Source organism: Pieris napi, chromosome 4, assembly GCF_905475465.1.
Source record: "Pieris napi chromosome 4, ilPieNapi1.2, whole genome shotgun sequence".
NCBI classification, from domain to species: Eukaryota; Metazoa; Arthropoda; class Insecta; order Lepidoptera; family Pieridae; genus Pieris; species Pieris napi.
The window spans coordinates 9997741-10022110 of NC_062237.1; the positions used below are offsets into that span (position 1 = coordinate 9997741).

General features: G+C 32.8%; 3 protein-coding genes and 1 non-coding gene across 4 annotated transcripts; 3 read left to right on the forward strand and 1 right to left on the reverse strand.

The window, feature by feature from the left end:
* Positions 1 to 60: 60 nt before the first annotated feature.
* Positions 61 to 5825, forward strand: LOC125049066 (prostaglandin reductase 1-like). The gene is made up of 7 exons (XM_047648149.1): positions 61 to 448; positions 1018 to 1120; positions 1390 to 1578; positions 2135 to 2253; positions 3366 to 3520; positions 4253 to 4358; positions 5525 to 5825. The coding sequence occupies exons 1-7, from the start codon at positions 325 to 327 to the stop codon at positions 5752 to 5754; spliced, it is 1026 nt and encodes a 341-aa protein (XP_047504105.1). The 5' UTR covers positions 61 to 324; the 3' UTR covers positions 5755 to 5825.
* A 252-nt stretch (positions 5826 to 6077) lies between these two features.
* Positions 6078 to 7000, forward strand: LOC125049069 (methylated-DNA--protein-cysteine methyltransferase, inducible-like). Its single transcript, XM_047648151.1, has 2 exons — positions 6078 to 6481; positions 6627 to 7000. The coding sequence occupies exons 1-2, from the start codon at positions 6167 to 6169 to the stop codon at positions 6864 to 6866; spliced, it is 555 nt and encodes a 184-aa protein (XP_047504107.1). The 5' UTR covers positions 6078 to 6166; the 3' UTR covers positions 6867 to 7000.
* LOC125049068 (ATP-dependent translocase ABCB1-like) lies at positions 6873 to 23989 on the reverse strand. Its single transcript, XM_047648150.1, has 23 exons — positions 23696 to 23989; positions 21605 to 21662; positions 20669 to 20947; positions 19953 to 20053; positions 19485 to 19656; positions 19227 to 19398; positions 18406 to 18536; positions 17994 to 18218; positions 16748 to 16873; positions 15275 to 15478; positions 14434 to 14604; positions 13906 to 14092; positions 13096 to 13178; positions 12367 to 12525; positions 12023 to 12127; positions 11482 to 11643; positions 10857 to 11060; positions 10418 to 10659; positions 10028 to 10187; positions 9627 to 9821; positions 9142 to 9348; positions 8714 to 8860; positions 6873 to 8029 (listed from the first exon to the last, which is right to left on the reverse strand). Exons 1-23 carry the CDS (start codon positions 23776 to 23778, stop codon positions 7835 to 7837), a joined length of 3768 nt encoding a protein of 1255 aa, XP_047504106.1. The 5' UTR covers positions 23779 to 23989; the 3' UTR covers positions 6873 to 7834.
* Positions 15657 to 15729, forward strand: Trnak-cuu. Its single transcript has one exon. It is a non-coding gene; the product is annotated as a tRNA-Lys (tRNA).
* Positions 23990 to 24370: the final 381 nt, after the last annotated feature.

The following is a 24370-nucleotide window of genomic DNA, read 5'->3' on the forward strand; positions in this document are numbered from 1 at the left end:
AATAAAGACCCGTAAAATGTAGTTTGTGCAGCACAATTAAAACAATTTGTATAAATGGTTTTTCTTTCTCTTTAAACTCTTTAAAATAATATTTTCGAAATTACTTAAAATGCTGTCCCTACAAAACGTTACATACCGAAGACTAACGTCATTTCAAATATAAAAAAAATATAGACCTTGATACAAACTATATGCATAAATCTTAAGAACTTTCAGAAGGTCATATTAATTAACTTAACGATACTATAAATACTTTATATAAACATAAAATTTTAACGCTCCGCTATTACTTGATCTAACCTTATTCTAACAACATTAAGTAAAATGAGTACTCGAAATGTAAAAATACGCGCAAAGAAATACGTTCTTACAAAGTACTATAATGGAGAACCAAAAGAGAGTGACTTCGAAATTGTGGAAGAAGAATTGGGAGAATTAAAGGAGAACGGTAAGATATTTATAGCTTATAACTAACTTACTAAATATAAAGTTCTTTTTACGCCATTAAACATATCTTTACATATAATTAATTACTTATTATTTAATGTATTGATAACAATAACATCATTTTAATCCAAACATCTATATCTTTCAAAGAAAGTACTAAACTAACTAAAATTGGTTGAGGAATACTTGGTATAACTTAAACACTTATAAAAACATGATGTCAGAGCTCTCTTTGCTGACACCACACTCAAGGCGAACAGGTCATTAACAGAAATTGTTAAACTTACCCGCCGCCCTAACCATAAAGCTTTTCCCTCTGTAATTGGTTTTGACCTCAGGTGTATTATACACACCTTACTTAGTACCTCAGGACAATATAATATTTAGTAGTATTTTTTGCACATCATAATTTTTTTAATATAAGCGACTAAATTATGGCTCAATAACAATAAAACCGTCCTATAAGTATGTAACCTTCCCTAGCTAAATTCTATACTTTTTGTTATAAAGAAACAAAATTATAAAAATCCAGCCAGTACCTTCTATGAAAATTTGTAAGTTTTTTTGCAGAAATATTGGTACAGGCACTGTATTACAGTATCGATCCCTATATGCGGGCACACATGCATCTTCATAAATTACCATTAGACATGATTGGAAGGCAACTGGCTGAGTAAGTTGACAGATTAAACATTTTAATTACTATACTCTTTGAATGAATTAATAAATATAAGCGAATTCATTCGTTCTCGACTATAATAGTGAACATTACATTATTATTCAGAATATTTTAAAGATGTCTTTAAAGTAATACAATTACTGGCAATATATTTTAGCCAAGCCAATACCTAACTTAGGGTAAGTTAGGTAAGACGAATAATTTAAAAATAAATTAAATGAAAATATTTAATTATTTGTGTTGGTCTTCTGTGTCTTCTCTAGAGTAATCGACAGCCGCCATGATGCATATCCTGTAGGCTGTTACGTAGTTGATTCTTTCGGGTGGCGAACTCATACAATTACGAATCCCAATATTCCGTATCCAAAAGGCGATGGTTTACCGCTAGTTCGAGTTCCTGATGTCAGCCCACACCCGCTGTCCATAAGCCTTGGTATTTTGGACGCGCCTGGGTATGTATACGATAACTGCCCAATGGGATATGAAACAGCTTAGCTTAGTTTCTGTTTCACTGCTGATTTTCCTTATAGACAATTAGGTTACAACCGAATTCAGGTGTACCACCTGCCTAACTCATCATCCCAGAAGCTCTTTTATCTCTGCCTTTTAATAAATTTGAGAAATGTATTAAAGAAAAGCTGTGTAAAAAGGCTTACTATAAAGTTAATGATTATCTAGTTAATAAAAAGGCCTGGGCTTTCCTATTTTAAAATAGTACCGAGAGTTTTTACGCCAGCTTTTTCTCTCGGCCTACACCCTCTGTCGAGTAGGGATGTCTACCGATTCAAATTTAATGACGTTGAATAAGTGATACGTCTTATATTCAATAATAAACATGTTTAATTCTTATTTTAACCTAACCTAAGCCACGGACCAATTGTATCAATTGGAAAGACAATCTATACTAACAAATTCAAAATATTTAGTGCTATTTTGAGGATGAAATTATTAAATTTCTGTGGTCAGGCCGGTAAAGTTATTAGTTTATAGCATTTCTTTGTAAATCAGGAACACCGCACACTTTGGTATAACAGAGATTTGTGAGCCGAAAGCTGGAGAAACAATTGTTATTACGGGAGCGGCCGGCGCCGTTGGCTCACACGCAGGACAAATTGCTAAGATATTAGGTAAGCTTCTAAGGAGCAAACTGCCGGACTTTGAATCATTCATTCATCCCGCCGTTTTTATATGAAATTTATTTTATTTTTTTAAATGTAATAGTAGGCAAACGGGCAGGAGGCAGGTGAGCCTCAGCCTCCTCATGTTAAGTGATACCGCCGCCCATGGACAGTCACACTGCCAGAAGAATTGGTACGCTCTTTTCTTGAAGGACCCTAAGTCGAATTGGTTCGGAAATACTTCAGAGGGCAGCTGGTTCCACATAGTGGTAGTGCGCGGCAAAAACTGTTGTGGAACGAAAATAAAAGATAACGATATAGTTCTATCAATATCTTTATTGCTTGTATCACAGTTACAGTCTCTATTGAGAGTTACAGAGTACTTGCGCTGATGTGCGAAGCTTTGATTTCATTTGTCCAAGATAAAAGTTACCTTAACGGGGAATGTTTACCAAAATGCTTTTTCTCATAAAAAAACTTCATTTATAAAAAAAACCCATTATATATATAAAATGAATTAATAATTAATATAACTAAAGCCTTTATTCTCTGACCGTTGGTTACAAACAAATGATTTGTTAAAAAAAACAATTGATAACTAGCTTTATGGTCAGATTGTCCTCTAATATATGGCGCCCCTATTTTAGCCCATTTTTCTCTATGTCTTCGGCATCTGTCCATCTTCTCTTGGATACTTGACGTGTATATTTATCACTTTCTCTTTATGTTATCCGGACAATTCTATCTAATATATAAAATTCTCGTGTCACAGTTTTCGTTGCCATACTCCTCCGAAACGGCTTGACCGATTTTGATGAAATTTTTTGTGCTTATCCGGTATCTATGAGAATCGGCCAACATCTATTTTTCATCCCCCTAAATGTTAGGGGTAGTCCACCCCTAAATCTTTTATTTTATTTTTTAGACAAAATTTTTAATTTCTATTTTTTTATGATACAGCATTAAAAAATACATACAACCCTTAACTTTCACCCCTCTACGATCGACCCCTATTTTTTTATTGTAAATGATATACGTGGCAAAACGACGTTTGCCGGGTCAGCTAGTGTCTATTATAAAATAATGCACAGTAATTTTAAGTTGTTTTGTGAATTTGACAGGATGCAAAGTTATAGGCTTCGCCGGGTCCGCCAAAAAATGCGAATACTTGGTAAATGAACTTGGCTTCGATCATGCATTTAATTATAAAACTGCTGATATCATCGAGGCCCTAAAGAGTGTGGCTCCGAATGGTGTCGATTGCTATTTTGATAACGTAAGTTCCAATTTAATTATTTCGTAATCCTTTAGCTAACAAAAATTATAAGTATATAACAAAAAACAATTATACTAAAGATGGAATACATGATAAGGTTCAATGGTTCAACGAAAGGATTTTTCCTTTGGTAAATGTTAAATAAAAAAATAAAATACATTTAACTAAGTAAAACCTAATTCGGCTATGTTGTATGGTGGTGTAAAAGTATGGGTATGTACTTGCCAATCTAATATATAAAATTCTCGTGTCGCGGTGTTTGTGGTTAAACTCCTTCGAAACGGCTTGACCGATTCTCATGAAATTTTGTGTGCATATTGGGTATAACTGATAATCGGACAACATCTATTTTTCATCCCCCTAAATGTTAAGGGTAGTCCACCCCTAATTTTTATTTTTTAACTTTTAGATATAAAAAAAAATATTAATTTTTTTATGATACAGCATTAAAAAAATCATACAACCCCTAATTTTCACCCCTCTACGATCAACCCCTATTTTTTATTATAAATGATAAACATGGCAAAACGACGTTTGCCGGATCAGCTAGTGATTTTATAAATATTGGTATTCGTTCTTCAGTGCTTATTTATGTTAATAAAATCTTCTGAAACAGCAACAATGGTGTTTCGACTTTTAGTATATCTTTAAGTAATAGATGGTGAAAAAGTCTTCGCTTAGTCTACAAATGATGATATAAATATTTTTTATAACGTTTTAATTAATTTCAAGGTTGGAGGTGAACTAAGTTACAAAATTATGAGGCAAATGAAAAGCAATGGTCGAGTAGCAGTGTGTGGTTCAATATCGACATATAATAATGTAGAACCAGCAAAAGGTAATTACTTATGGTCTAAGATCCCGATATACAACGACCTTCACCGAGATGCTTATTTAATGAAACGTATTTTATATTTAATTTAATATGTCAATAAATATAATCCATATGGGTTGCCTAGCAAATTTCAGTCCAGAGTATTTTAATTAATATTTAAAAAAAAATATTTATTTAAACATTTCACCGGTATGATTATTAGATAAATTCTATACCAATCGATAGTATGAAGCCCATAGAATATGCAAACGTTAGGTTGTTTTTAATCAATTAATTATTTATGTGTATATTTTTTATGTGACACTAAAGTATATGTATATACATCTTTAGTAAAAAAGAAAGTTATAGTGATAAATATATAATACTACCCTGATTAAAATATAGATTGAAAAAAATTAAAAAAATTTACTACATGCAAATTATAAAAAAATATTTTTTTTAAAAAATATTAATTAAACATACTCTGGACTGAAATTTGCTAGGCAACCCATATGGATTATATTTATTGACATATTAAATTAAATATAAAATACGTTTCATTAAAAAAGCATCTCGGTGAAGGTCGTTGTATATCGGGATCTTATACTATTACATTACTTCCTTAGTTTCTAAATAATGTGTTTCGTAGTTTTTTAGCTATTTGCTTATCTTATGGTGCTCCCACATTGCCGTTAGAAATTAATGTTTAGTAACGTTAGTAAATATATTTTATGAGCAAACATTTAATCACAAATGTTAAAAATGTTTTCATGTTAGAAAATTTTTAGTAACAAGTTAAAAAATTATCGTTAAATTATTCCATTTTCGTGTAGACGCCCTCAGAACGCAAACCAAACTGCGAGCCAATACCAGATTTAAATGTTTTAAAATGTTTGTAAATATTAGTATGCATTTTCTATTAGTGTAGGAGCACTTATAACATGTAACAGTTCCTAACAAAATGTAACAATTGACAACATTTGTTTGTAAATGTTTTTATGTTGGAAAATGTTTCATAGTTTGAAATCAATTAAGAATGAAACCTTTCGAATTATGTTTTTTTTTTTGGTGAATGTACAATGTACATTAATCTACAGGTATTATGATAATGACAAGGATCTATGTGAAATGCGCAATCGAAAGATACTATTTATTGTTCCGTCTAAGTAAAAAATATATCTTAATTACAGGAAGCGTACTACAACCAATAATTGCGTATAAACAACTAACGTTGAAAGGTTTCTTGGTATATCGATGGGCAGATAGATTTGAAGAGTGTATGAATACCACGTTAAAATGGGTGAATGAAGGAAAGTTGAAGTATAAAGAAGAAGTTTACTACGGTTTCGAAAATATGGTGAAGGCATTGAACAGTATTCTGCGGGGAGAAAATATTGGAAAAGCCATTGTTAAAGCGTAAATAAATGGAATTGGAATATGTTACAATTTACATTATTATATTTTTTTGTAATAATAAAATATAAGCCATTATATTTCGTACATTTTTACACCTTTTAGGATTGCCTATGCTTTACTTTATTTGCGGTTGGCAGTTGGCACTATCAATGACAATTACAAACTTAAAGTGTCAAAGTCAAAAAAAACCTGTCTATTCTAAAAATAAATAATGTTGTTTTAAATTTTTACCGCTTAGGTTTACACTTTACCGTGTTTCAACTTTAAATTGTAACAGTTTACAACAATATCCAAGTTAACTGAAATGAACGAGAGATTTGGTTTTACTTTTCATTGAATAGGATAAACGAAATACTTACTCTTATATGATCCTAGTTCTTAAGACTAATTGTTTATTTTGATTTAACAAAGAAAAAATGGAATTTCCATTTAACTTAAAAAAAAGTTCTGCCTCGAGTACCAATACCAAAGTATATGTTGCTACTTTTGATTTCGAGATTGGAATGATCATGGCAGCTGGTGATGATGAATTTCTTTATATTGTTGCCTTTAAAGATTCAAAAAACGTTAAAGACATTTTTGTAAAAGTAGCAAAAGAACTTTCATGTGAATTTGTAAATAAAAAGAACAAGTTACTAGAGAATTTCGAAGTAGAATTAAAAGATTATTTTGATGGTAAACTCAAGAACTTCAGTATACCTATTAAATTTTTTGGTACAGATTTTCAAAAGGTGTGTATGATATTTCCATAGACGTGTGATACTTGTATAAAAATATATTTTCATATATATAGTTTATATAGTAGTTTTACTTCGCAATCAAGATAATTTTGAATTTGTAACTGGCATAATAAGTAGGTACTTTTCTACTAAACAGGAGGTTTGGGATTTGCTGTACAAACAAGATTATGGAACAACTCAGACTTACGGAGACTTGGCAAAAGCATTAGGGCGATCTGGGAGCCATGCTAGAGCAATTGGTGCTGCATGTGGGGCCAATGGACATATAATTGTTATTCCATGTCACAGGATAGTTGCATCAGGTTCAAAGGGAGGGTTCAGTAGTGGTGGTGACAGGAAAGAATGGTTGTTACAACATGAACATAAGTACAGTTGAAATGTTATGGTAACGGCACTTGTTTTTAGACTTAAATAGTAACAGAAAGTACAAACTTGTCTTAAAACATTCAATGTTACAAATGAGTTATGTTAAAAATAAATTCATTTGAAAATATGTGTAATTACATTTTATAAAATATGGTTTTATTTACAATTGTCTATAAGTATAGTAAGTATGTATTTTAATAACTATAAACAATATAAATCTAACAAGTATAAAAAAGTGTTGCTTATTTTGTTTAGGAATTACACACATTACAACTAAAATCACAAGTTAAATACATTTATACAAATAAATATTTTTATTACAAAAATTTAATTTACTTGGCTAAAAATTGTGTTTGAGGTGGTGCATGGCTTTTATTTTCACTTAAATGTGAATTTGGATTTTAGGTGATGTAATAAAAACCTAAGTAGAACCTCTAAGCTGATACCACATAACAATATTTTTCAAAAACAGCAAAATGCTAGGTGCATCAATGCTGCAAATGTAAGCCTAGAGTTATGAGAAGGTAGAAAGTTATGTACAACAGAATTAAAATTTAATAAACTGACCACTTTTAACATTCAATTTATGTTAATACAAATCAGTGACACTCGTTTAAATAAGACCTAAATTCTCTATTGAATGTTTTTATAATGTGTTATTTTAACTGTATTATTTGTAACTTTTTCTCATCTTCATTAGTTTTATAGAATTATTTAGGTGTAGGTTTATGAATTAAATATGAAATACGGAATTCCACAAGACAGATGACGCTGGTCTGCATGGCACTGGTTAAGATACATAGCATCACAAACGATGAAGTACCAAGTTTGCTATATATTGGAGTTTGGAAAATTGCAAGAAAATAATGTTATGCTGGTGGAACTAATATTCTACACCTACCCACATAAAATGGAAAATACATGTGCCAGCTATCATCCACAGATTAGATTAAAACTAAAATAATGTATCTAAAAGCATTAAGCATATCCCCGTCGGTTGAGATTGTAGTATAGCCCCTTGAGTTGCATGAGATGCGCGTGAGTGCCGACTTCCGCCAGTCTTCCATCGTTGAGCACACAGATGAGATCTGCATCTCTTACTGTGCTAAGGCGATGGGCGATCATCACGCATGTGCGACCTGCCTTCGCCCCATCCAGGGCTTCTTGAACTACCTTTTAACAATAAGTCAGTATTAAAGTCACAATCATTAAACTATAACAAATATATTTAATATTAATATGCCAACATTTGTCTACATTCGCAGTCCCGCCAGCCTGTTGAAGCAGTCTCATTTTTTTTCTGTTTTATGTAAGTATAATTTTAAAGGCCAACAGTCGATAATATCTTTCGCTTTTGAATCAAATCTATTGATTCCAGGTTGTGGTAATCTAATAATTATCACCTATTTACGCCTTAAAGGAAAGAGAAATAGGTGAAAAAATGTCTACCGCAAGCTAGTCGCGTAACTATAGATACCATTTGGGGCCCGTGGCAAATTCTTTTGACCCTATCAGTAAAAATGGTCACGTTGTACTTTATAAACTTTGAGATTTTCAGAGTAATCCATTACACGTTGTATATGTCCCACTAATGGCCTTAGGCCTCCTCTCTTAGGCGAGAGGGAATGGTCTCTAGTCCCCACGCTAGCCCAATATCCCCTAGATAGCTAATTGGAGACTTCACATTCATCCATCGAACATAATATCTCTTGGGCAGGGGCCCTCATGGGTCGGGGGCCCGTGGCATTCTGCCAGCCCTGCCACCCTATTTTTACGCCATTGCCGCAAGCCATATTTTAGGGTAAAGGAACTGAGACAATAGTACGAGTTAAAGCTTAACGTGACAAAATAACATACTTTTTCGCTTTCGGTATCTAAAGCGCTGGTCGCTTCATCCAAAAGCAGCATTTTTGGTCTTCTAATTAATGCTCTCGCGATAGCTACCCTCTGCTTCTGACCTCCTGACAGTTGGGTTCCTTTAGAACCGATATTGGTGTCGTATCCCTGTGAAGTAATTTATATATATTTCTGATTGGCTTTCTATGTACAATAAACTTAAATATTCTTCGAACATATAGTCTAAAAAATAAACATATGTGCCTCACGGTTTTACCTACGGCAAAAGGCAAAAACTCTCGAAAAACAAAAAAAAATATTGACCCGGAAATTATACAGTTAAAAATAAATACAGTTCGAATATTAGGTCCTACTTGAAAGCATTTCGATCGTAATATATAAATATATACAATTACAAAGATGAGATATGAATTATGAGAATTACTCACCGAGGGTAGAGACACAATAAAGTTGTGAATATTGGCCTGCCTAGCTGCATCAATGATTTCGTCCATACTGGGCTTCCTAGAGTTGTCTCCATACGCAATATTTTCTCCAATAGTACGGTCGAAGAGCACGGGCTCTTGTTGAACAAAGCCAATAGTCTGTCTTACGTCAGCAAGACGGAGTTTGGTAAGGGGGATGCTGTTTTGTGCCTGAAAGATAATTGATTATTGAATAGTTTTTTGAGATTTCAGATGTTTGTGCTCTCAACAATTTATTTACATTGTTTTTGAATTGCATTGCTTAGCGGCCGAGACATTAATGCTTTAAATGTCTAAAAAAGAGGCCTCACACAAGAGGAATGAAAGAGTGAGTGAATTATAGGAAACATAATACTTTTTGATGTCGTGGCGATATATGGCCAGCCATTTTTTAAGCATAAGAAAACAAATTTGTGAAATGAAAAAACAGTTGATAATTATTAACATACCACAATGCCCTCGTCAGGATCGTAATATCTCTCCAAGAGCTGTATAATGGTGCTTTTGCCGCAGCCACTTGCACCAACAAGAGCGATGGTCTTCCCATTTTCAATTTCTAGGTCTAAATTCTTCAGAACTTGTACTAGAGGTCTCGTGGGGTAGCGGAAACTCAGATTTTGAAGGCTTGCTTCTCCTGTTCCTCTCTGAAAGTTTGTTAATTAACTTTTAAACGTTATAAAGTAAATACATTGTTAAAAGTGTAATAATTGTAATTTTTGTTCCGAGTCAGAATTTTATTCTGGGAAATGTCTGTATGAAGCTAGTTAGCGAACGTACGCAGGACGTCGGTAAAATATTGAAATCCAAAACCAATTGAAATTAGATAAAATTGATAGATAGGTAAACTTACAAAGTTTTCTGCAGCTGGTTTATGTGGGTCGGTTATTTTCGATTCTCTTTCTAATATAACCATTACGCGCCTAGCAGCTTTTAGACCTTTCTGGAAGTTGGGCGCGAAGGCGAAAGCCTGTGCTGCTGATGCAGAACCCATGAGAAGCGCTTGCGCAGATCTATATAATAAATAAAAAAGTATTTAACTTTATTAAAATAGGTTAATTCTGCTTGCGGAAAATATACGTATTGGTAGGTCTCATACTAATTTATGGAATGTGAATTGTGATAAAGGCCTTGTTATTCAGGGTTTATAATAGTCTAAAAAATATTCAAATGCTTCAGATTTCTTCACAAAATAGTAATAAATTTATGACATTAAAGTAGCTAACAAATATCAGTAACTTACTTAAGTATAACAGCGTAGTCAACCCCTTGGTATACCATTAAAGTTCCCCCATAATACAAAGCAGCCGCGTAAATAAAGTTGAAGAGCCCTCTAGATAATCCAAAGACAATCCCGCGCCAATGTGCGGTTTTCTTTGCAATCTCTAGCGCTGGTAATAGTTGTATGGCGTAATCTTTTGAGAATCCCGCTTCGCGCCCCAGTGAGGCAACTGTTCGTACGTTTGCTACGGCTTCTACTGCGATCTGTAATGTCGTTGGTTTTGTAGATTGTATGACAGAGTTTTAGACTAGCTCAAATTATAAACTCCCTATTATCAATGTAAACAGAGCATTTAAAAGTATAATATTATTATTAATTCTGATGATTCTTGTTTTTATTTATTATGTAAACGTTTAAAAGCGGGTTTAATTTTTATTTGATAATTATTAAGAAAATATACCTTAGAACTGGCCTCCATAGTTTTCGCCGTTCCAAAGGATTGTGCGCTGACCATTCTACCTTCTTTGTACAGAACTCCCGCCATAAATGGCACAAATACCATAATAAGCAGTCCTAAGCGCCACTCGTAGAATAAGGATACTCCCAAAGCAAAGCTAAATGTTCCGAAAGCTTGCAACACTGTTCCGATTCTTTGACCAGTCGCCTAAAAATATAAACATAAGTTGTGTCACAAAAATAAGGCTAAAATAGGTATAAATGCTGAAATTTTGTATCATCAACTAATTATGAAATTATCGCCACAAAACGTAGATTTATTAAAACTTAAGTATAGTATTTAACAGTCCTAACAATTAAGCAAGCGATTAAAATATCTGGGTCGTCACTCGTCAGTTTGAACAAGGATTTTTCTTTCGAAGTCCACAATAAACATTTGCTACGTTAGATGAAGACTTAAGACTACTTAAGATATGTGAGTCAAGAAAGATAAATATAAGGTTAAGACCCTTGAAGCCCATATATGAAGATCTTAATAATATTTATAAATCTAAAAAGTAATTTCTGCGTAGTAAAAATTATTAAAACCCAATATACAATTGACTTGCTATATATGAATATAAAATTACCCCTTCAACATTCGCAGCTTCTCCCGACAGTCGGGCACAGAGGGCGCCAGTTGAGTTGGACTTGTCGTCATAGAAACCTATTTCCTGTTGCATCAACTTCTCAAACATCAGCTTCCGGAGCCGCTGTGTTAAGTATGCTCCAGCAATTCCAAACATTGATACCTATTGGACAAAGAATCTTTTAGAAAAAAAACTTAATATTTCGCAGCAGATTTTGCGAATAAAATTTATGTTACGTGAAACGTCCGGAATGTGTTTATTTTATTTTTAATTCACACTTATGATGAACGCCTTTAAAAACCAGTAAAACTAAATTTTATTGAACTAATTACAGCTTTCTATCCCTACATAACATTAACTAGTACAAAATTTATTTTCATGGTTTAAAAGTATCTGATTTTTGTCACTTAGATCATAAGTACGACACGTTTTGATAAATAACCTTAAAATGAAACTTGTTTTTTTTATATCCTAGACAGGACATGACACGTAATTTTCAAAGATTTTTGTAATAAATGTAATGAATTCAGAAAATATTTACCACAATGAAGTTAGCAATTCCAGAGAAAATACCGACTCCAACAAATATGAGGGCATACTTTCGTACTTCATCCCTAACATATTCTGGGTCAGGATGTGAAAGAATCTGAAATAATTTAAAATCAACTAAATTTTACAGACTATGCAAATAGGTAATGACGGATTAATTATGTCAAAAACGTATTGGATCTGACATACGGGAGTCATACTTAGTGCTTAGTGCTTCTCACCTCTGAATCTTACCTAAGAACGAATTGCAAGAAAAAGGAGAAAATACTGTTAAAAGACTTACACTTAAGTTATTATGAGGAGTTTTCATGATATATATGTAAAAATTTAAATTACCCCAATGAAGTCTCCAAGTATGACACCCAATAACGGCATCGCAAATCCACTGACAACAGAGGCGATACTTGCCGCCGTCACAGACTTCCATTCTGGTTTGTTCAATCGAACAACTTTCCAAAATGATACTTGTGGCTCCTCTGTAACTTCTGCTGCTTCCTAAAATGGAAATAAATTATTTAGACACCGTCGACTTAAGAGTCCTTCAAAACAGCCTTCTGGTAATGAGAGTGTCCATGGAAGGCGGTATTCTTATCTACTATCAGCCTTCAGCCCGTTTGTTTGTTATATAAAAAAAAGGGTGCGTGTACTTATGTACGCGCGTAAGAAGTTATACTTCTTTGGCATTATTAAAAATAGTTTTTGATTGCATGCAAATAATTAATTACAATTAAATAATCAAAGACTGGAAAAGGAGTATAGTCAATAAAGTTCAGTTTACATTTGAAAAATTAAATAAATAAATATTTATTATTATTCTCTTACATTAAGTGTAACATAAATTCTATTATTATTCGAATGTTGTTTTTAAATTATGTCCAATGCCGTAGCAACTTCCGTGGGCAACTTCATTCTGTTAATTTTGTGTCACGGTGCGCGCGCATCGTAAAATTTCACTCTCATCAATTTTTCATAACGCGCCTAAAGAAGTATAACTTCAAAAACGATGACACCCTCACGAATTTCTTTCAACACAAAAATTTTCAGAACATGTAGGGTTTAACATACCTGAATACTTGACTCAATGTGCTCGTCTTCATCCTTCTCGCTAACTACAGATACGGTTCGGGTTAAAACGTTGCCCCCTTGATCTAAAATCAAGATAAATCTATTATAAACGTTCTCGGGCTGATTTATTAACCCAAAATAAAACCTACAAACGAACAGAAACTTGAAATAATATAGTCTATAACAGAAACTATATACATATATGTATTTATAATATACAGGGTGTTCAAAAATCGTGGATCAAACGCAACTAGGGGATAGATGAGGTCATCAGCTGCAAAAAATTGTTCTACGGTCGGTACCTAAGCTCAACCCCTGCAGAGTTGTAATTTATTTTGCGTGATTATAAGAAATTGACTTTTTTTACTAATTCTTATTAAAATTCGAAAATATCTACCTCATGTATCTTTTTCATAATATCCACTAGATTGGTGCTGATGAGTCCTTGCGTTAGACATACTATTTATCGTTGTTTATTGAGTGTATTGAAGATAATATTAAGTTATACGATATAAAAATTTCTCAAAAAATAACTTTTTGTTCACCCCACTGTGAAAAAAAAATACTCTACCGAAAAGTGACCCAAGTGCAAATAACCAATACAACAGGTTTTTTGTAATTTCACCACTATAGTTAAGCGAAAAATGTACGCGCAAATGAAACCGCAATCTATATATAGCAAGTTTTTTAGACACAATAAATGTGATGGCCGCAAATGATCAGAGGTAGAGAGACTAGAGCGAAGGTGAAGTGTCATCAAACGTATGACAGATCGTGTGACATATCTGTCATAATTAGTAATTTTTATACCAGTTTCAGTGAAGTCTGGTGAATACTGCAGCATCACCATGTCATAGTAGTGTCCTTTTAGTGCCATCAGTTCTTCGTGGTTACCACTTTCCACAACTATACCAGCTTTGAAGACGTAAATCTTGTCAACATTTCTGATAGTGGTCAATCGGTGGGCTACGACAATTGTAGTGCGACCTTCAGCGGCCTGAAAATATTATTTTGCAGTCAAGTGCTATTACGTAGAACTAACATCATTTCAAGATTTATTAAACCAAAAGACCGTTTCTTAGTTTTTATATAGATTCTAGATCAAAACGAACCGCAATTACCCGTATCGTTTAATAAGAGTAAAATTAAAATAGCAATGTCATGGCATTTTCCATACATAGCATGATTAAGTTAGTAGTTTACTCTATATAACTCTTACATTCACCATATTATTGAATTTTAATTAGGCTACGAAAGATGTTAAAATAAATGATATTGATATCACTCTGTACTTTGATTCATTTATTTATTTATCGATTTTATTTCTTTATATATTACCTTATCCAAAGCCTTCTGTACTTTATGTTCAGAAGCCGTGTCGAGTGCACTAGTGGCTTCGTCGAGTAAAAGAATGCGCGGGTTTCGAACGAGCGCGCGAGCGATTGCTATACGCTGCTTCTGACCGCCCGATAGTGACGCACCGCGCTCGCCGACCAATGTATCGTAGCCCTGAAATAGTTTAAAGGGAATAGCTAAAAGGTTAGTCGACATCACAGGAGACCGAAGAGCTGGCAGCTACCTCGTACAAAGATTTAGTCTAGCTATTCAAAGGGGGAACGCTGCTAGTATCTTCGGAACCTTGCCTAAAGGGACTGCTTTTAATAATATATATTTAGTTATTATATTTTAAGTTTAGATATTGTTTTTTTGTTTATAATTAATTGATTGATACGTTGAAACATGAAAATTCGTATAAAAAGAGGCGCTTCATAAGTTTCGCACACAGGCGCTGCCGGGGATCGGCGCGTCCCTGATTTTAGTTACTAGGTATAAAAAATCAATCAATCCCGCTACAACCTTTTTTAGGTCTGGGCCTCAGATTTCTATAACTTTTTCATGATCATTTGTTAATCAAATAGGCAAGTAGGTGATCAGCCTTCTATGCCTGACGATCACCGTCGACTTGTTGGGTCTAAGGCAATCCGGTTTCCTCACGATGTTTTCCTTCATCGTTCGAGCGAATGTTAAATGCGCACATAGAAAGAAAGTCCATTGCAGCACAGCCGGGGATCGAACCTACGACCTCAGGGATGAGAGTCGCACACTGAAGCCACTAGCCCAACACTGCTCTACACAGTTACTAGGTATATGGTATAAAATAAACAATTTTGAATCCTACCGATGGTAATTTCATTATGAACTGGTGTGCATTGGCTTGTTTGGCGGCCTCCTCAATAGCCTGGTTAGTGGCATCCTCACGACCAAAGCGAATGTTGTCTCGTACAGTGGTATTAAAGAGAACTGGTTCCTGGCCAACCAGACCAATCTGTTCTCGCAGCCAACGGATGGAGAGGTCACGGACATCGTTTCCATCTATGTGAACCTGGCGAATTATAAATGCGTTGAGTAAAGGTTGTCTTTTCGTTTTTTAAGTGCTGAAGAGTCAATACCCGGTAAACCATTCGAACAAATTTTGGAACTCATATTATCGAATGAAAACGTAAAATCTAAACATTTGGAATCCACACCATACATATCGTCTATTTATAATATTTGCAACTGCCCGGCTAGCTCAGTCGGTAGAGCATGAGACTCTTAATCTCAGGGTCGTGGGTTCGAGCCCCACGTTGGGCGAGATATCTTTTTTATTTTTACTCATTTTTTTTTAAATAGCTGGACTTGTACTTACTTAGTATCTTGTACTTACTTAGTATCTACGTTTACTTAGTAGCTTTTGTATGGTAAATGCACTTTCTTAAACTAAGGTATTTCTGAGAAGGTAAGCTGTTATTTATAAAAACGTATTAAAAGAGCATTAACTTGGTAGCATTTTTTTTATAAATAAACTTTCAGAGCTAAAATTTTCTTTTGGCTTGTGATAGAAATAGATATTAAAATATTATAACCTTCTTTGAAATGTTTTATTGATTTCGAAATGAAGTAATACTCATAAATTGGGCCTTCTCTTATATACTTAAAGCGTACGACAATACAATGGAGAATCGACGACAGTATTTAATAAAATGGCGATAGTAAATAAAAATATCGCTTTTCTGTGGACTACTTTTGATAAAATAGGCATTAGCTTATAATAATCATGCGTTATCAATAAATCAAGCTAAAAGCTGCCTGAAAGTAAAGTGCACACAATAGTTTAGTTGAATTTGTTTAAAGACCTTCGAGTCACAAAGTATACTGTTATTTATCTTAGAGACTTTGTGAAGTTAGTAAAAAGACCTATAGTTTTCAAAACCATCTTTATCGAAACTCATCAAAATTCCAATAAAATTCTTCTCTAATGAACTAATTTTCGGTTACATTAATAAATTATGCCTACAAGTCATAAGTAATTTAGAAAAATTAAATCGACTTCACGACATCATATTATTTTCCCTACCTCCCCAGAAATGCGGTTATGATTCACGATCACTTGATTTGACTAAGTTTTCTCGAAGTTTGAAGACAAACACAATACACTAAAGAATGGCAAACACAAATACACGTATTCTATAATCTATTCCAATATCACAGACTATTAAAATATAGAGTACAGATAAGTGGATATTTTGACAGTCTTTATAGCTAAGAAAAACCGGAAAAAACCGGATAAACCTATTATTAAAATTACAATATCGTAGAAATTTGTACTTACACTGCCGTCAATAGTATCATAGTATCTGGATATAAGTTGAATAATAGTTGACTTCCCGCATCCCGAGTGGCCAACCAGCGCAACAGACTGCCCACGCTTCACCGTTATGTTGATTCCTTTTAACACCTAAAACATTTTTCAATTAAATGAAACCTGGTTAGTAGCGATCTTAAGGCATCAAGGATTTAGTCCTATTTAAAGAGGTTTTCATTGATCCAGATTTCCAATGAAACAGGCTTATAAAGATCGATTATACCGACTTTTCACAATCGTAATCTGCTGATAGAAGCTTAAATTTTTTAGATGCTGATATTGTGTTATATTTGTAAATTTTGGACACTTGTATTATGTTATTTGTAGATCAAAATCCGAGATAGTAATGTCAAATAAAACACGCGAGAAAGAAATTCAAATGTTTGTAAACAATCGTAACGTAACCGACCTAATATTTTGTATCATTTATTGAATTACCAATTATAGAGTTAACATCAAAAAAACCTCGAATCAAATCTTATTTAACCAGGCTTGAAAATTCCCATTAATAGAAGTATTTCGATGATTATATTGTGAAAAGGTCAAGTTGACCAGTGTTCGTTTAAGTGTGAGAGCTTCCCTCTACACACAGATCTGTACAAATTACGTGCCAAGTATCTTTGAGGTCCATAGTCCATAAAGTATTTATTCGTTCCATTAGGTAATATTTCATATTGACACCGACTTTAAAATCTCTTATGTATGTTACTCTGCTGCACGCATTATGCTATATAATGCTTCGTAGGCACTACTAATGCCTGCTAAACTTTCAGGGAATTATTGTATAGGTTCTAGCTGACCTAATTTCAAATATTATTTTCAAGTCGAAACAATTATTAAGTACTTATTATTATGACATCTTTTTAAGAAATAAGGAAAAATAGTATCTAATTTGAACATGATTGTTTGACTCTAAATAAGTCATGTAAGATAAAATACTTGCATTCAGTATTCAATTAAGAAATATGTCTTCATCATGCCACCATGGTTAAAAAGTTGCCCTAACCATATATTATTGCTTCATTTGTAATGAACTCCTAGAGGAATTAGCCGAAAAAAGGGTTAATTTTTTTTTGTTTTTTTTAATTAATCTTTTGTTTTTATTGCGTAATCAGTGATGTACAATAGTGCTTAGGTGCAATGAAACCTATAAATATAAAATAAACGTACAATAAAATATAAATAAATAGTGTTGCTTAACATTATATCTTACCGGTACATCCGGTCTGGAAGGATAATGAAAAACTACATTCTTGAGTTCTATATTTCCGTCTATAGTACTGGGTACAGCACCACGATTCCTCAATGGATCTATCGTAGGTACATTATCAATTAAGTTGAAGATTTGAGCACCAGCTCCCTTTGCCACTCCGAATACTTCCATTAAAGTGGACGAGATACCAAAATTTGATGATCCCATCATCACACCGAAAAAGACCTGGTAATATAAATTAAAAGAGTATTGATTGTATATGGCTCACTAAAGTTGTATATATTTTAATTTAAAAAAAAAGTATTTTAATTTATTTTTTCATAAAAATTATAGAAATAATTGCTTTGATTAAATGTATTAATACGACGTGATAAATCATGCAGAATTGATAGATAGATATATTATGACTTACAGCAATCATTGTGTCCACATCATAGTTTTCTGGCTCGTTCTGTATGAACTCGTTCCCGAACCAGAATGACAGTGCATACGAACAGAAAATACAGAAGAAAAGTGTGCCCATAGCCAGACCGTTGAAGAATCCTGGTAAAGAATAGCATAATAAAAAGATATTTTAAGTACCTAGGCAAGATAAAATAACTCTGCCGAACGCCGCAGTGTTTTTGTTTTGAGTTTTTTTCTACTAAACCCTATAGGTGAACATCGCAAGTTTTACACGACGAGTGTATGGGTGAGATCTATAGAGCGCATTTGGACTTTGCTCAGACTTTACTTACGAAAAACTTTGCTTAGTGTACACTAAGCTTAAACTATGATTTAGTATTTATAGACATTTTAACGGTGAGATTAAGCTAAGCTCAAGCTAAGACAGAAAATGTCAAAATACAAATTGATGTTTCATTTCATGCAATACTTTCTTTATTATCCTTTAATTTCGCAGTTTGCTCTATAAATACCGACTGTGTCTTAACTCGATAGTTAAGTCTGTGCAAAGTCTAAGTGCGCTCTATAGATCTCAACCTATGAATCAAAGTCACAACTAAGCTAAGTACGACTCCTATATGACAAATTTAGACAGCGCAAAATCTCGATTTTGACGCATATATATGTATCATGTAATCTTACCAGCCTGACTAAAAAGAAAAAATACCAAAGCACCAGATACAAAAGGGTCGTTTTTATTCGTGTTGTTTTTATTATTAACTTGGTAGTAAAAAACAAAGATTTTTTTCCATCCATATAAATATTAAATACTAAATATAAAATCTCTACCTTTCTTGATATTAATTTTTCTCGCTTCATTAGTGTGTGTTTCGTATCTTTCTAACTCTTTATGTTGTCCGCTGAAAGCGTATACTGTACGAATTGCTGACAGAACCTCCTCAGCTATTGAACCAGCTTTACTTGAAGCCGTTGCTTCCTTCTTTGACAGCCTTGATGCAATCTATGTATTAAATAATAAAGAAGTTAGTTTGAGGTTCTTTTTCTATAAATATTTGCAGGTGTTTTATTGTACAAGAGTCAACTTACAAGTCCAGCCATTCCCACAAGAAAGAGAGTAACGGGAAAAGTGACGAGGCAGAGAAGTGCCAGTTTCCAGCCCTTCGTTAGAGCCATTACTATTGAGCTCACGAACGCAGCCTGGTAGTAGATGAAAGTACCAAGTTTCTCACCGATTCCTTCTTCTAATTTTACAACGTCACTGCAAATACATAGTCGTCTATAAGTTTTCAAACTTAAAGTTAAGTTTATAATGAGTTTGTTGGGCTTAAAAAAATCCTAGAAGATCTTAGTTTTTCGTAATTTTTATTAAGTTATTTTCTGGGCACGAACTTAGGTAGTTTTCAATATGTTTAATGCTCATAATATACATATCGCCAATTTTGTCATTACAAAAAACGAGAATTTTTTAAATACTAAGTACACAATAAATTTACCATGAATAATACACCTAACTAAAACATAGGTGTTACATACAAAAGCAACGTTTATACTAACTCAGTCATTTTGGAGGCAAAATCTCCGGTTTGATGCGTGTCAAAATATTCGAAGTCCTGATTTAAAGCTGCCTTCAGGTATTCTTGGCGTATTTTATAAACCTAAAAACAAGATTTATAATAATATATCTATTATCTACTAGCTGACCCGGCAAACGTTGTTTTCCCATGTATATTATTTCCCAGAAACATTTTTAGTTCAATAAAAATAACTATCTACTAGATATAGGGGTTGATAGTAGAGGAGTGAAAATTAGGGGTTGTATGTGTTTTTGTATGCTGTATCAAAAAAAATGTCTAAAAAATAAAAATATTTTTTTTTTGGGGTAACACCCCTTATCACTTAAGGGTTTGAAAGATAGATAGTAGCCGATTCGCAGACTTACTAAATATGAATAAAAAATTCATAAGAATCGGACGAGCCGTTTCGGAGGAGTACGGGAACGAACATTGTTACACGAGTATTATATAATTATAGAGATTATGTTGTTTTTCTAAAAAAATTGGCTTTTCTGTTCTTTTCGTTCCTAGTTGAAATAATACTTTTGTTTAAAAGTCTTCGTTTGTTTCGCATATATAAGTCCCGTTTCGGGGATTTTATTCAAAAATTTTAAATCATAAGTTTTCATCGACGTCTAGGCTTTATTGATGTATAACCATAACATTATATGATTTTAAGCTTGAGATATTTAAATGTATAAAGTGTAAAATAATGACCTGATTATAAGCAGAAAAATTCATTAGAACTGTAGCTCCATATGATGTTAGAACCAGAATGACTCCGACCACAGCGTTATTGATTGCAAAATCTTGAACGGCCTGAAGAAACACGTCCCCTTGTGGATCCCCAGCTATTACAGAAATCCCAAACTCCACCATACTTTGTAGAAGTGAGGATATAAGCAATGTGTTCAAAGGTGTCATACAACCGGAAATAATTGAAAATAGTATTCCGACTACTATAAATAATTTGTCTTGTGTCGAGGCAAAGCGAAACTGAAAGAAAATATGATTTTTTACTAATATCGTTTATTGAAGCGAAACTTCTATAGGCGCATGAGGGTAAAATTTAAAAAAAAAACGTCACGAAGATGTGCAGCGTTTTTGTCGAAGAAAAGAGAGAGACCGATTGAAAGAGAGTAAGGGCGAATTATCTTATAGAAATTCTATAAAAAAAATATAATTTGTATTAATTTTCGACACTTAATATTTTAATGACAATTAAATTCCTAACATATCTTCCATTTTCCCTCCCTCTAAGTCTCGGAAATCTAAAGTTTTAGATTTGAATAAATATGAACAAGACTTAAATATTAGTTTGCCAAAGAAGTTTCACTTCTGACATGTATCTACGCACTTTTTGTTTATCATAATCGACTCCTCCATTCCATTAGTTGATCATATGATTGCGTTCTACCGGAGTTTCGATGTCCTTAGAAATTACATATTTCGAGTAAGCACCAGATCAGATCCACTAACTATGAAGGAAATGTTTTTCTGCCAAAGCATGTGTGTTATGCTTTTTAATAGTCACAATTTAAATTTTTACAAAATTCGTATTCAAGTCCTACTATATTAAAACCCATCAAAACTGTTTCGTGACTAAAGGACGCGTATTGCTAGATATGATAAAGAATATTTTTTCATACTTACAAGGGTAATAAATGAGATTCCGGGAACTTCAGGAGCAGGAGGCTCTGATTCAGTTTCACTGTTCGAAAAGAAATAGATGTCAAAATGTGCGTTTTATGACTTCGATTTTGTGAAAATCAAGTAGTAGTATTTAATATCGCGGGTTTAATAATAATATACTTAATATTATATCTACTATAGGTAGTAATAGTTTAAATTATATAATTAGGAATCACTTAACGTACACGCCTTACAATGAACAAAATTTTCGTACAATTATTTTTATGTTCACTGTTATAGTGATATATTTTTAATTTTTTTTAAAAGCAAGATCGTCGGCAGCCGATTGTCAAGGGTGCAGGGGTATTAGAAGTAGCTACAGGGGATGAGAAAAGAATAAGTTGTATAAAGCAAATGATAACTTCAACGTGGTACGAGTATAATATACTAACTAGCATACATAAATAATAATAATAAATTGTATAATAATACTAATTTGATAATAAATAATAATTAAAATTAATTGATAAAAAAACTTTGTATGATTCCTCTCGTCATGAATACCTAGGTGTCCCCCAGGCGACACGATTGTTTGACAAAAAGTAAAAAAAAATTCATAAAAGAATCATTAATTATTTATTATTAAGATATAATTGTCATTCATAATTGCTATACCTTAATTTAATACAATAAAATTTAAATTACTATCATCTTAATTTATTGTTTTATTTCAATTTACGAATAAATGTTTTTGTTGAAAAAACCATTTACTTAGCTAATACCAAAAACTACTAACTGCGATACGCACATAATTTGTATTTTTCATTTTGCGACCGAATTTTATTGATCAAATTATATCATTCATAATATTATGTTATCATAAGGAAAAATCGTAAATTACTAATCAATCTGAGTAATATATCCTACAAAATTCAATATTAATGGAAAACCTTAAAAAATAAACCACAAAAATAATTTAATGATAATTAAAATGATAAATCTGTACGATAACGTTTCTGATATACTTATTACAATTAAAATGACAACGCTTTAATAGAAATAAAGTAGGACCAATGTTTGTTCGCTTACGAATTGTAATAGAATGATTGCTTAGAAAAAAATACTAATTAAACGTTATTCGAAGGCAATTAGCTTAATTATTTTAGTAGCCTTGTAGCGATGTGTCATACATAATTGTGGCTTTACTAGTCGCACAGTTATAAACAAACAAAACAGGGGCCTACCATAAACTTTCTTAAAAATATCCAGTTGAGATGCTCATGAGTTTAGGTTCCTAAATTCAATAGCATTTTTTCGTACCATGACCTCCTATAAACTGAAAGGTATTGAAAGCGCAAGACCGAACGAAAGAACGATTATTTTGTTTCAAGTGTCTATGTAAGTTTTAAAAATAAATAAAATATGAAATTATTTTAAATAACTCATCAATCACAATAAGCTATTATGTCATAATATATATATAAAGTTTTCTGGTGCTATATTTTATATAATATTGTAAACTATTATTTGGACACTTCGATACGAAAACGTTGAACAAAAAGAAACTTTTTTAGAATCGCTCATTGTGTTGTCGAGTGGTCATGGTACGAATTTTCATACAAATTGAATAAACTAAATCTGACTATCGTTAAGGTCACGTGGAAATATGAACTGATGGTAAGAATAAGCGATGCATCTCAATTGTAGGTTGTCAATAGGTTCGCAATAAGAGCTCATGGTAGGCCCAAAGTACTAAACTTGGTTGAACTTTTAAGCTTGTCATATAAGTTTACTTGTCATAATTACAGGAAAAGTCTTGATGAGAACAATTTTAACTGGTTAAAATAATCGGATACTATTTTATTATATCTACAGCGTAATTTCGCAATGATGCGAAAATTACGAAAGATAATTATCACGTAGATATCGCAATTGATCGCCCAAAAATAAATACTTTTTTTACTGACCACTAAATTCCCGTCGAAAGTCTAGTTTAGATAGCTAATTGTCGTAATAACTTTATCAGTATTATAAAAGTCTATACGAATCCAGTCTGACTTGTCGAAATCGTAAACGATTTATAAAAGTATTTGCATTTATTGATTGACTCACCCTTTGTCTCCATTTTTCGTAAACTCCACTTGAGACAAATCGTTCACCTTATAACTATTCCTTGCTTTTTTTAAATCCACCATTTTTATAATTTCGTTGTACACGACGCGCGTACCGACCACATTTGCAGTCTGGCCAGTTATCAATATTGATATACTTGTATCATTAGATAAATTAATGCTTCATATCTGGAGATAGAAATTGTATTGATGTAACAAAGATATCACACACGTACAATATAAGCGGTAAAGGATAAAAATAGTTAAAACACATATGTGTAAAGCAGGACTGTGACTTTGTCGAAGAAGTAGTGAGCATATTATTTAGATGCCCGAAAATAGATTTGTAAACATTACGATAGTTTAGAATAAGTATTAAACACCTTGCGCTCAAACGATTCCATAAATTTATACATGGGATGTTACCGCTGAAAAAAGCACATGGTTTTGTTTGCCAGTCAACCAAATTCCAATGTCATTATAATCACTAAAGATAAAAAATTATCATTATCACGACCTATTGAAAAGACAAAATCGTGTATGTTTTTAATTGTAAGTAGCTTGACTGTTCTACGATAAACGGGATGTATGAGCATGTCGGATCGGGTATACAGTGTATACTATACACAATTTATATCTAATTACACGATCTAGCAGCCCTGTTAATGGGTATCTG